The sequence below is a fragment of the Lithobates pipiens genome, unplaced genomic scaffold (genome assembly GCF_037356315.1).
Source record: "Lithobates pipiens isolate NorthernLeopardFrog02 unplaced genomic scaffold, aLitPip1_a1.2 Scaffold_16, whole genome shotgun sequence".
Taxonomy (NCBI): domain Eukaryota; kingdom Metazoa; phylum Chordata; class Amphibia; order Anura; family Ranidae; genus Lithobates; species Lithobates pipiens.
In genome coordinates this window covers 404,092,410-404,105,767 of record NW_027507748.1, presented here as the reverse complement: position 1 = coordinate 404,105,767, position 13,358 = coordinate 404,092,410, and the positions used below count along the sequence as shown (strand labels likewise).

Sequence of the window (13,358 nt, the reverse complement as noted above, 5' to 3'; positions counted from 1 at the left end):
CCTGTGTTTCTCCTGAAATGTCTGTAATCAGATGGAACCAATGAGAATCAAAGTGTGTTTAATGTAATTGCCCTTTAAGAGAGACAGCAAGGAGCCTACAGTGGATGTGTTCAGGGATATTTCTCCTGCATTATAGAGAAGAGTTCCCAAAAAGCACAGTGTATGTTCATTAATCACACAATCTTAATTCTTTTTTGTAATGTATTCCTAGAAGTAAGCATTGTGGGCATTGTATTTTTACATGCTGCTTGTTGCAGCAGAGCAATGATCAGTTGTTCAGCTGATGGTTTTCCAGCATGCATGTTTGACAGAATTCTGCATGTTGGACAGACCAATCCAATATACACCAGCTGATGTCTCTCGACATTCAGCCCGTGTGTACCCAGATTTACACTAAAATCTGAGCCTGTTTATGTAATTGGAAAATATGGCTGCCCTGTGTATTAATTTTGTGTATGTATTTATTTTACACAATTTGTATGGTAGAATAACACTTTGATGGTTTTAAAAATACAATGTCGCTTTGCTCATACAAGTCTTCCACTGACACGCATCTTGCTAGCATGCCTCCACTGCTTTTTACTCTGTCAGCTAGTGACGTTTCCGAGTTCTTCCAGGAAAGAGGAGGACCGACAATGACTTGTGACATTGCTCAGGTCTAGTCCGCAGTCATATGACCAATAAAGAAATTTCATCGCTGCTCCTAGTGTCCGGCCACAGTTGACATCAGTAGAATCCCTGACTTGAGCACTGCCACATGGACAGAGGCATTTGGTGTTGTCAACAGCCGAGACAGAGTAAGGATCAGTTAAGGTCAAATGTCAGGGTCAGATTATATACAGTTACATTTAATTCAAAACATTTTGTCACAGGCATTGTTCAAGTATTTGGTTTTACGAACACATTTTAACTTGCAAAACTGGTTTTGAGCATTAAGAATTATTTGGACCTTTGTGTACGAAGAATGAATTTAGTGTGCCCACTTTCGTGGCTAATCTACAAACCAAATCTAACCTCAAAGCAATCATGATTGCACGGGTAGCATTTTAAGGAGGGTTCAGGAATAGTAGACCTTATTTCTTTCATAACAGATTTTCAAATTCTTCCTAAAATAGCAAATTTCCTGAAGTTTCTTATTTTATGACAGTGGTTTCCTAATGGTACATTTCTCTGAAAATAAAAAGATGTATGGCTAAAGCTGCTTTTGAGTGCCACAGAAGTACACTCGGCCAGCTGCTCCCACCCCCTCTTCGGCCCAGTGCTCCAGTAAGCGCTGGTGGAGTAGAGAGCTGTGACTAAGGCTATTTAATACTGCCCGTGTAGCGCCACTGCTGAAGCACTTCCCATTAATTTCAATGGGCAGGGCGATTTGGGAGGGGTGTATACACCGTTCCTAAACCACCCCAAAGATGCTGCTTGCAGGAGTTTTTCTAGTGTCCTGCAAGCACACTGCTCCGGTGTTAAAGCACTCAGGTTTTCACACTGGAGTGATAGGAGAGGTGCTTTACATGTGCTATTTTTAGCGCTAAAATGCCTGAAAAGCACCTCAGTGTGAAAGTGGCTTACCAGTCTATGCTCTAAGCAGACCGAGAGCTGCACGATCAGCAGTTATGATCACTTAGGCCTTGGTGTTAATAAGGGACAGCTGCAGCATCACACTGATGCTGCAGCATAGATGAAAGTATGAAGGTTTACCACCCCCACCCCCTTATTAACCCCCATATGTATCCTTTTCGAGTGAAGCAATAAAATGCATATAATGGAATACAGCCTGATAATATTTTTTATTTTTTATTTCTTCCAGCACTTCACTTGTAAGATTAATAAAGTTGCCTAAGATCTGCTAAACAAATGGGCAGCGTTGTGTTAATACAAATTTAAACAATGTTGAACTAGATTTTGGCAGGTCTAGGTATGTCTTTTTAAACTTAAAGCTAATATCACTGCTCTACACCTACACATTATTTCGCTGGTGAATTAAAAATATAATAGCTGTAATGGCTTACTCCTCCCTACTAAACGCATTCTAACTAAATCAAGAGTGCTTGCATTGTTTGATCTAATAATGCCTCATGTTTGGTCCTCTGGACACCCAGTCATTTAAGCCTCACACCCTTCCCTTATAAGAGATTATCAGAATGGCTGTTTTGGAGGGGACACAATACAACCATATGCACAGACTGATGGGGGGGGGGGGGGGGGGAATTGTTTTCACATAGCTTTGGGGATTATGTTTGTCAAATTTCTGACAATTTGTACCTTTTAATCTTTTGCACAGATTACCTGGCAGCATTGGGTACATCTGCTAATTTTTTTTCTCACTTTGTTGTAAAACTGTCAAGTGGCTTAAAATAGTAGGATACAATTACAATCCTCTGGACACTGATCACAGAGCGTGCCGCCCGTGCCCTGCAGTGGGGAATGATCGTCGGAGGCCATCATATGACAGCCTCCCAGTACTAACCTCCTGTGCTGTAGCTGTCATTTGGCTATAGCACGGTCGGCAAGTAGTTAAAGCCTCCTCCCTCCTAATCCTCATCCGTGAATGCAGCTGCTTTCTAGTATTCCAAATAGAAGATTTTAACCAATGTAAGAAGGTTCCTAGGCAGCGCTGGCTATATATAACAAACTCGCACCTTAATAAATCACATACCAAACTGTAAATACCAATATAGGAGTGAACATAAGTACATATAATACACAATAGTGCAACATTCTTAAGGTGAAAATAGTGCAAAAAGTCTTTATATTGTGCAGTCTTGAGTGCATGGTTCCCAGGGTGTCTCCTGTTGTGAATATTCCACCTTGTGCCAAATGTTTGTACACCACACTCGCCAGATGTTGATGACTCCCTTACTGTACAGCAAGGGAAGTCATAAAGGCTTGAAGATCTTTAAGGAGACGTATTCCTGATGATTTCCGGGTGCTTAACCTTACTCCTCCTTTGTATAGTCCCAGTGTTGCCCCAAAAGGTTTAATGGGCAGGCAGTATAATAAAGGTGAAAAGAAGCTTCTGAATATGTCACTGTTTGATGACGAAATGCTTTAGCAGCTGTTCCCGTGCATCACTTCAGGTTCTATGAGTGGAACACACGCGAGGATCCAGGCGGTGTCCATCTTTTGAATCTAATAGTGGGTGTCCTTTATTTTTATTTATTTTTTTTCACATCGATTGCAATAAGTTGATGTTTTTTTTTATCTTCTTTTAATATATCCAAAATGATTTTACACTGAGAAGCTCCCTATCTGTTTTTATCTTCACCTTTTTATTTTACTGCCTGCCCATTAAACCCTTTGGAACAACAAAGGTCTCATGTTAAGGTAGTTCCCCACCTTTTTAAAGGTTGCCTGCCCCTGATGTAAATGTCTAATATTTTGTAGAGTTCAGTGGTTTCGTTTTGAAAAGCTAGCAGGAGGGCAAAGATCTGTTTTAAGATGTACCCAGTGGCATAGAACGGTACCTAAACTATATCTGAAGCTTGTTTTCCTGGCTTGTGGGATTGTAAAGGTTTAGTTGACATAAGTGCTTCCATTTTACCTATGTTCAATATGGTCTCTGTCCAGTTGGGATACAATTGCACAGCCACAATCTTCTAAGTCACTAGGTACAGGGTACACACACCAATGAACCTAGTCTGGTACATTGCTTGTAGGGGTCAGTGAGCCACAAGAGCATTTATTAACTCTGAGTAGGATTCGGCACAAATGGAATACAAGCACAGAGCTGTGTACCAGATCCTTTGTTTTCTCAGTTGTAATATGGCACGAGAGTTAAGTATTTTTTTTCCTGCTCAAATTAATGGTTTTATTTCACTGGTTGTATGGTTGTTTCAGTTGGGAATAATAATTAATACTGAGAAACACATTCATATTTTTTATTTTATTTTTTTCTCAGGCACAAGCATGCACTCTTCTTATGAAATCTCTGCAGAACCTTGCTCAAACGCAGTCCTTGTCTCAGAGTGAGTGGCAGAATCTGATTAAAGAAAGTTTGACACAGGTTACAGAGGTAAGTCAGTCCAGGCTAAATGTGCAATTAGCATTTTATAACATGTCGAATGACTCGTTTTTCTTCTTATATCTAGCTGATAGGCCTGCGTTATAGAGTACAGAAATTTACATTTTGGTGTTATTTTAATTATCGAGTCAAAATTCTTGTTTACTGCCTTAGGTCAATCTGTGGCTTGCTATTTACCACATTTAGAATACATTATTTTTGTGCACAACAATAGTAAAACGGTGTTGGCATGAAATGTAGACAATCTGCAGAGTTTGAGTTATAATGACATGACAGATGAAGAACTGGCATTGGGTTTTGGTCTCAGAAAGGTCCTTAACCTCAACACTGACATTTCCACACTTTCAATGTTTAGATAATATAATAAATGTCTTTAACCACTTCAATACAGCGGTGTTGCATTTTGAATTACAATTGTGCGGTCCTGCAACACTGTACCTTTGTACTTTGTTCCAAAACTTTGTAAATAAGTACTGTTTTTTTTCCTCTCCACTGATGGGCATTAATGAGGCGGCACTTATATGCAGCACTGGGCACCCATAGGCGGCACTGATCAGGAGGCACTGGCAGGCATAACTGATGGGTGTACACAACTGCTAGGCAGTACTGATCAGGAGGCCTTGGCAGGCATAACTGATGGACACTGAGTGCCATCCTTATTGGGCATTGATTGTCATCCCTGGTGGTCCTGGGTGGGCATCCTAATCATTTACCGCTGGCTACATCTGGCAGTGTGAGTGGAGTAAAAGCCGATAAATGGCTCTTCCTAGTTACACTGATCAGCTGGGATTGGACACAGCTGATCACGTGGTAAAGAGCCTACATCAAAGACTCTGACACACTGCATCTCCAATCGAGGTAAAGACTGACACACCACATCACCGATTGCCGAGCTGCATGCCTTATCCTGCTGGACATCATATGACACCCAGTCAGGATAACTGAACCTCTTCCTGGCAGTCATTCTGCATACGACGAGCAAACCCTGGGGTAGGGGTGGAAAGGCAGTTAAACTATGGTTTGACTGCCCAACTTAAAACGAACCATGCAGCCATAAGGGGATGTACACACATTGCAGCAGCAATGCTTTGCTCTGTGGCTGCGGCATGCCAAGTTGGATAGACAGCACCACCTGTTAAACTCAACTATTGAATTCAATGGGACCACATCAACGGAAAAATGCTTGGCTAGTGGTTGTGCTGCAATTTTTCAATACAATATCTTTGTTCGACAAAAAAAAAACCCACAAAGGAGGCACAATGATGTCTTGTACTGTTTGGGGACATTCCCTTTTGTGTCAATATCAGTGTTTACGTGCTCACTATAAGCACTGCAGTCTGCTTAGCTGACAGGTTTCTGCCTGGAATGCAGAGAGGATTTCCTGAGCTGGATCACAACACATTCTTAACTGTGAGGTGGTGACATACTACAAGCAAGATAAACATTGTAAATGAGGAGTCGGGTGAAATTTGTAGAATGTCAGACTGATTTTTCGTAGTACAGTGCAGGCGACATTACAGTATTCAATGTCTGGTTTATTTTCATGCTGCAAGTTGATCAAATTAGATATGATATTAATAGAATTATTTTGGGTAAGCCTTAATTTCTGTTTTTGCCAGATGTTAAAAGCTACAGAAGAGATTAAAGTGAAAGTTGACCAAGAAAGATTAATAAAGTGCTTTGAACTCCTTAACTACCTACTCAGAGTCATAAATCAACAGGTATGTATAAATGACTTGACTCTCCTATATGAAATTGTTTTAGCAATACCTTTCTGACTGCAACAATCAAAGACTTCAGTTTGTTTCTTTAAAGAAACTGTAAATGACCTTAAACAACACTTCATGTTTAATTTCCTAAAGGACACAAAATGTAGATTTTGTTGGAAGCGAAGACTGGCTTCTGGCTTCTCCCCCTTGACCAGTGTCCCCAATAGCAAGTAACTTGCTTTGGGGGTACTGGTGTGTGCTCACTCCTGTGCCCAGCTGTGTCCATAAGACACACAGAGCCGTGGCTCAGCCCTGCCCCCCTCTCCATTGGCTCACTGGCTGCCAATAGCTCCCACTGCTGTCTCAGCCAATAAGGAGAGGGAGTCCTGGGACAGCCAAGACTCTCGTGCACATCACTGTGAAATGGATAAGAACTATAAATTAGTTCTTGGTTATCTGCTGCTATTCCTAATTAAAAGTATAAATGTGCATGCACATTAGAAGTAAACACTCTCTGAGACATGTTCAGTTCAGGCTACTTCTAAATACTGATTTATTCATGGGCGGTGTTAATATTTTATACAGAAAGATACGTCATTACTATGTCAGTCTAATTGGTACATCTTATTGGTTACAATACAAGAGAAATGAAGAAACTTGATGCTTGAAGTTTGGTTGAAGCTGGTTCCCTTATCTCGAATGCATTCCTCTAACGCGTGGGATGTAGGGGGTGGACGCCATCTTGGCTCCGAACAGAAAGTCAATCTGTATATTACATAATAAGTAAGGAACATGTATACACATAAGCAAATAGACATTTTCTGATTATCATTATGTACATTGGATTCCTTAACAGTCCCCCCTAAAATGGCTATTTTCTTCTGTCCCTCATCTAAAGGTCCTCCTCACCTGGCCCATTCTCCTCAGCAACTCTTTTTAAGCTGTATATAGAGTTGGGCAGCAACTAGTTCACTACCCCCCTCGATACAGCTGGAGAAGGGCAATCAGGTGCTATCTATCCCTATAACCCCTAAAGGATTGTGAGATTATGGACAGGGAGTGACTGTAGAGGAGTGAAGGGTTTGTCACCCTCCATCATAAGAGGGTCCTCTTCTTCTTGATGGAGAAATGTAGGTGGGCTGTTGTCTACAGCCTTGCTCTTTAACTTCTTTACGAAAGGTAGAATACAGCATACAATCGGGGGTAAAAGAACCAGGATTATTAGTACCGTTACCCCTATCTGGGCGAGCACCTTCTGCCTCCCACTCATCCAGCTAAAATATTGATCCCATGGGTCTGTAATACCGGAGTTCTTCTTCAACTCCAATGACAAATCTTCTAATTTCTTTATAGCTAAAATTATTTTACCATTTGGGCCGGTATTATCAGGAATGTAGGTGCAACAGGTTCTCATTTTTTCTATCATTTTACAGACACCTCCTTTCTCAGCTAACAGCATGTCTAAGGCCATCCGGTTCTGGAATGTCATGTAGGAAGTGGGGGGGTAACTGGCCAGCAATTCCCTGGCTTTGAATTCATCAGGGACCCCCCTTGGGACCCCTATAGCATCTATGTACACATGAGGGTCAAAGCTTCCGGAGAGAGCTGCTCGCTTCCTCCTCTGACTATACGCTGGGTCAGTGTATGTATCAGGGGTATCTTCTGCTAGGATATGGAGGGGCGTAATCACCTTTTCAAGGGCACATTCACCGGTCCAGATACCCTCTAATCTGGTCCTATGTTCCAACCCACTGTCCCTCCCAGGAACCACAATTCTGGCCCCAGTAACTGCCTGTAAAACACACATATATATCCTTACCATCAGGGATGTCACTGTACCAATGGCATTGCCATGAAAAAGTCAAACGGACAAGGTACTATGTCACAGTAATCAAAGGTAAAGGTGGTCACATGTATACCTGAAGAGTTGTACCAAAATGTAATTATGTTATCATTTTTTGTGATGACCCCCTCCTGGGCCTCCCCTCTAGACCAAACAGAAAAAGGATATGCAGCATGGTCGTCATGAAGTGGGCGGGATCTTGTCCTCGGGGGTGGAGCTTTCTTGCAGTGGGAAGCGTGTATTCAGGTATTCTTCCCGGCCAATTCCACTGAGGTGGCTGTGGTCAGCAAAACTTGGAATGGACCATCATATCTGGGTTCAAGAGAATGTTTTCTCACAAATTTCTTTACCAGCCCCCAATCTCCAGGCAGTAGTTGGTGTGTTCCTGTATCTAATTCAGGATCTGGAATGGAAGAAAACACCTGGACATGCATTTGGGTTAATTCTCGTGATAATGCGGTTACATAATTAGTCAACACATCAGATTGCAACTGTGACTGTTGTGGAAAGTAACAGCCAAGTCTGGGGGCTGAACCAAACAAAATTTTATAAGGGGATAGGGCATATTTCCCCCGGGGTGTGTGTCTGACACTGAACAGGGCAATGAGCAAACTGTCTGGCCGACTCATGTTAGTCTTTTGGGCCATCTTCTAACATCCTGTTTTTCTAGTGTCCCTTTCATCCTTTCTACCTTCCCGCTACTTTGAGGGTGGTAAGAGGTGTGTAGAGCCAACTGAACCCCCAGTGCTGCCCTAATCTTTTGTAAGGGTTGCTGTGAAGGCTGGGCCTGATCGCTCTCTATCACCTCTGGGACCTCAAATCTACATACTATCTCACTCAGTAGTTCCTTAGCTGTGGTCCTGGCAGTCATGTCCACCTCCACTAGGGGTCGTATTCGAATCTGTCACTCCTTTGGCATTTGGGAGTGATCAATTTGTATCCTCTGGAAGGGGTATAGAGCTTTTGCCAGGTGCTTCTTCTGTGCCTTTTCTGTACATTCTGGGTTACATTTGTCGCAGATAGTGCATGATCTGCAGAAGTTGTTGGTCAATGAAGTAACTCATAAGTTCATAAGAGTCTTTGTCAAGTGGGCAGTTCCATTTGCCCATTGCACCATGGCTGGGTACATACTCCTGGGTAGACAAGGCTTCTTGTTGCACTTGAATAGTCCATCTCTGAGAGTTCCTCCTCTCCGTTTTCCAGCTTTTCTTCTCATCCGGACTTGCTGCTTCCTGTAATTATTTCAGATAAACTCTGTCCACTGGGAGAGTCTGTAGGATAAGCATGGAGTGGTCTTCATCTACCACCCTGCTGTCCACTTCCCGTGGAACACTGGCTGTCTGTTTGGCAGCTGAATCGTCTAGATTGCCTCGAGCTTCCTTCGAGTTTAGTTTGTCGTGTGCTTTACTTTTGAATAGTCACTTGGGTTGGGAGAAGCAGGGCGTCCAAGTCCTTGATGGCTGAGCTATGTTTCACAGGTGTTCCTGCAGCCATCAGGAACCCTCTGTCCTTCCAGATAACACCAAAATCATGGGCAACGCTGAAAGCATATCTTGAGTCCGTATGAATGTTGGCTCTTTTTCCCTCTGCCAATTTACATGCTGTAGTAAGTGCTTGCAGCTCTGCCACCTGTGCAGACATCACCGGCGGTAAGGTTTCAGTTTGGAGAACCGAGTTTTCAGTGGTGACCTGGATCCTGCAGGGGTATTTCACTCATGGTGGGGAGATGCGTGGTTTCCAGCCGCATTAGTTTGCGTGGTTTCCAGCCGCATTAGTTTGATGCAGTCATGGGGTGACAAGTCAAGACTCGACTCCTCCTCCTTACCCCCCTCGAGAAGTGGAAGAAGGGTGGTAGGTTTCGGTGTTTGACAACGTAATAGAGTAATGCTGTCTAGAAGGTAGAAACACAGGAGTCTCAAGTGTCTGGCAATGGACAGATGTTTCGGCTGGATCTTGGTGGAGTATGGGAGCAATGTCATGGGTAACAAGCAGAACGAGGCAGAGTCCGAGAGCCAAGTCCAAAGTTTTGTCAAACAAGGCTTGTGCAGCAAAGACAGCTCACAGACACGATGGGCCTCCTCTTGCTATCGCATCCAGCCGACAGGAATAATATCCTATAGGGCGTAGGCAGATGCCGTGTGATTGGGCAAGTACAACATGTCCCAGATGTTCGGATACAAAGGGCTTGAACGTTTTGTCGTAGTCTGGGAGCCCTAGCGCCAGAGATGGTGTGCTTGAAGGCCTCAAAGTTGGATATTGCTTCAGGAAACATCTGGAAGGGGTCTGATTTCAGGGCATCATACAAAACTTGCATCAGTAGGGAGAGTTCTGGAATCCATGCTCTGCAATAGGAAATTAGTCCAAGGAAGGAATGAAGGGGCTTCTGGCCTTGTGGCAGTGGGATGTCAGAGATTGCTTTCACCCTGTCTTCAGTGAGGTGTATTGTCCCATGGGACAAGACAGTGTCCAAGAACAATTACAGATGTTGAGCACCACTGCAATTTGGGCTTTGAGGCTTCGCAACCCTGTGTGGCAAGATAGCCCAACTGGCTTTCTGAGGTGACTTCAACAGTGGGTAAGTCAGCTGCACAGTGGAGAAGGTCATCAACATATTGGAGGAGAATCACTTCCAGGTGATCCTCTTGTCATGTGTCAAGGATGATAGCCGTAGCATTTGCAAACTAGCTTGGAGAGTTCTGTGCCCCTTCTGGCATAACTGTCTGGGTACGTTGCTGCTTCTTTTCATGGGAGAAGGCAAAGAGGTACCTGCAGGAAGGATGCAGGGGTACACTGTAGAATGCATTTGCCAGGTCCACCACAGTGAAGTACTCAGCCATTGGAGGTACAGCTGATAATAAGGTATGTGGATTTGGCACAATTGGGGTGTCCAACACTGTGACTTCGTTAATTGCTCGCAGATCCTGCACCATCCTGTATCTGTCAGGTTCTCCCTTAGGTGTTTTCTTCTTGACAGGAAAAAGAGGTGTATTACATGGTGAGGTACAGGGGATCAAGGCCCCATTCTGGACCAAGGCAGCTACATGTTTCGAGATAGCTTCTGATTGCGCCAACTTAAGTGGGTATTGTGGTTTCCGGGGCAATGATGCGCCCTCTTTGAGCTTGACTGAAACTGGTGGCACTTTTAAGTGACCAATGTCTTCCGGGCCTGTGGACCATAGACACGCAGGAATTCTGTCAAGTACTTCTTTTGGTATTGAACTTGGAGTTATTGCTTCATGAAGTGTCATCAGGAGAGGCAGAGAATACAAAGCAGATGAGTCTTCCAAGGATAGGGGAGTATGTAACTTCACCCCCCTATAGGTGTGAAAATGATTGACGCCTGTAGTCTGGACAGCACATCAGCTCCTTGTAGATTCAAGGGACATGTAGAGGACACCACAAATCTGGTAAGCAAATCAGGAAATGTCCTCACTTGGAGAGGCTCAGTGAGTGGACGGGAGCGGGGCACCCCATCCACTCCCACGCAGGAAACATCAATAGTGGAAAGGAAAGAATTATCAGGCAGGTCCTCAGCCCTTAACACACTCCTGGCTGCACTCATGTCAATGAGACAAGTGGTAGGTTTTCCTTGTATAGGTAACGTGACCTTTGCTAGGGGTCCCCCAGTCTCATTTGAGGACACTGTCATAAGGGGTGACACGGGTTTTCTCATTTCCTAGCATGAGTTGGGGCGTGGTGGTGAAGGTTCATGTCCACGTCGCCCTTCGGCGGGATCCCTGTCTTGTCTCCGATGTCTTGGGGCTCTGCATACTCTTCTGATGTGACCCCGCTTCCCACAGTTGTAACAGATGATCTTTTCCCTGGTATTGGGCAGTGGTGGTGGACGAGTGTAGGCAGGATCTTCGTTTTGTGTTACCATGAGGGGCGTTGTTTTTTTTCCTTTTTGGTTTTCTATCCCTCTGGCCACCAACAGTAAATTGGACATTTTCATTGAGCGATATTTAGGGTGGGCCACCATCAGGCTTTTTCTGATATCCTCTCTGAGTCCTGAGACAAAAGCAGATGATAACATGTGTGTGTGTGTGGCTTTTCATAGAGGGAGAAGCCCAGATGTTCAAAGGCCTGTATGAGTCTAGCATGATACTTCTCCACAGACTCCCCTTTATCTTGGGCAATATCTTGGATTGTGGTGGTCTGATCTGCCAATTTCTCCTTTGCCCAGTCGCGGAGTTGTGCACAGAACTCCAAGCCTGAGGTATAAGAAGTGGCACTTGCCAGGCAGGCATCATTGAAGGCTGTCTGCATGACTGGCCAAAAGACATGTCCTTTGAGATCCTCCCGGAACTGTGAGTCCGGAGCCGGATTAGGGGTTAAATCAGCAGGTGGCCTTGCTGCCTGTTGTTGGTCTTCCCACTCGGACGCTTCTTCATCATTAACACATCCGGCCTGTGAAGGTAGTGCTTCCATATTAGGGAAGACAGGTGTGTGGTAAGAACCATCCTGGTTTAAATGGGAAGAACTGGTTATATGCCACGGCTGGGCCTATTGGGTGTACCAAGATGGCCGCCGGCAGGAAGTGCACTGGGCTGTGCCTGAAGCGAGGGCTTGGGTGTACCAAGATGGCCGCCTGGGAGTGGTCACAGTGGGTTATGCTAGGGTTGGGGTGGTGAGAAGGGAGTGGGCGTTAGTTGTCCCTCTCCTCCTTCGTTCCAGTTTTTTGTATATGGGGGCGGTACAGCCACATTTAACTCTGTGATTCACATACATAGCACAATTTGCATCTTTCTTGATTTACTCTTCTATCCAACCTTCTTTGTGCAATGACCTTGCCGTCCTGTTCCATGCTTCTGCCACATCCAATAAGCCGTTATCACACAGACTCTACTTTTTCTTCTTATCAGCACATGCCATTCTTCTGCACCTTACAACATCTTCTCTCTTCTTCTAATATCACATTCTAGCATTCCCTTCTCTCTCTCTCTCTCTCTCTTTTTCAGCGGACGGCTTAAGAGGAGAATACAGGCAACAAAGTGGTTAATACTCCTCTGACTGCTGTCTTATCAAAGAATTCCTAGGGTGGGGGCTCGCATCCCTGCGAGAGATCTGTCTCCTAGCACACTCCTGACTGTTCGAGGGTCAAAACTAGCACGTCAGAGGTGGTGTGGAGCAGTGGCTTATGGCCCAACTGATCCTTCAGGTAGCCACTTTCTCTCACTGTCACCCTCTTCGTGTATATCAAACAGTAATGGACAAATACACACAGGACATGACACCTGACACTCTTTGAACTGCAAAGATAGCTCTCGGGAAAAGCTCACCTGAGTCACAAGGCTGCCAAATTCCAGCTAGCCTTCTTTCAAACTGCCCTCATTCACAGTTTGAGCTAAACCCTCAGGAACGCTTTCCCGAGCAGAACATTCATAGACGGTTGCAAGGCTGCCACATCCGCAAGCCTTCTTTCAAACTGCCCTAATTCACAGTTTGAGATTAACCCTCAGAGGTCCTACACAGCCAACCTCGAGTAACCCCGTCTATAAATGCCTGCAGAATTCCACCCCACCACCAGAGACACAATCTAGGGGTGAGGATGGACACACGCCTGCAGCTGCACTTTCAGTCTGCTAAATTTGCAATTCTTCAGAATGACAGACACTGAACAGATAATAGTCAGCAGAAAACCATTGGCAGGTTCGTTAAAACAGCTTCAGGCGAGAAATAAGTTACCTGCCTCTTTGAACAATCGAAAGGAGCCAACAAGACCAAATAAACCAGGCAAACCAGAGAAGTCGTACAATGGTAAGGATAAATATGCTTACCGTACTGTTAG

The 13,358-nt window shown here is 44.4% G+C and overlaps 1 protein-coding gene across 1 annotated transcript in view; it reads left to right on the top strand.

Annotated features, from left to right (window-relative positions):
- The window catches only part of MYBBP1A (MYB binding protein 1a), an 85,817-nt gene that overhangs the window by 69,215 nt on the left and 3,244 nt on the right, over window positions 1–13,358 (top strand). Inside the window, exons 24-25 of the mRNA XM_077482360.1 lie at window positions 3,896–4,009; window positions 5,638–5,739. Of these exons, the coding sequence (XP_077338486.1) occupies window positions 3,896–4,009; window positions 5,638–5,739 (216 nt within the window). The remainder of the gene's footprint in view (window positions 1–3,895; window positions 4,010–5,637; window positions 5,740–13,358) is intronic.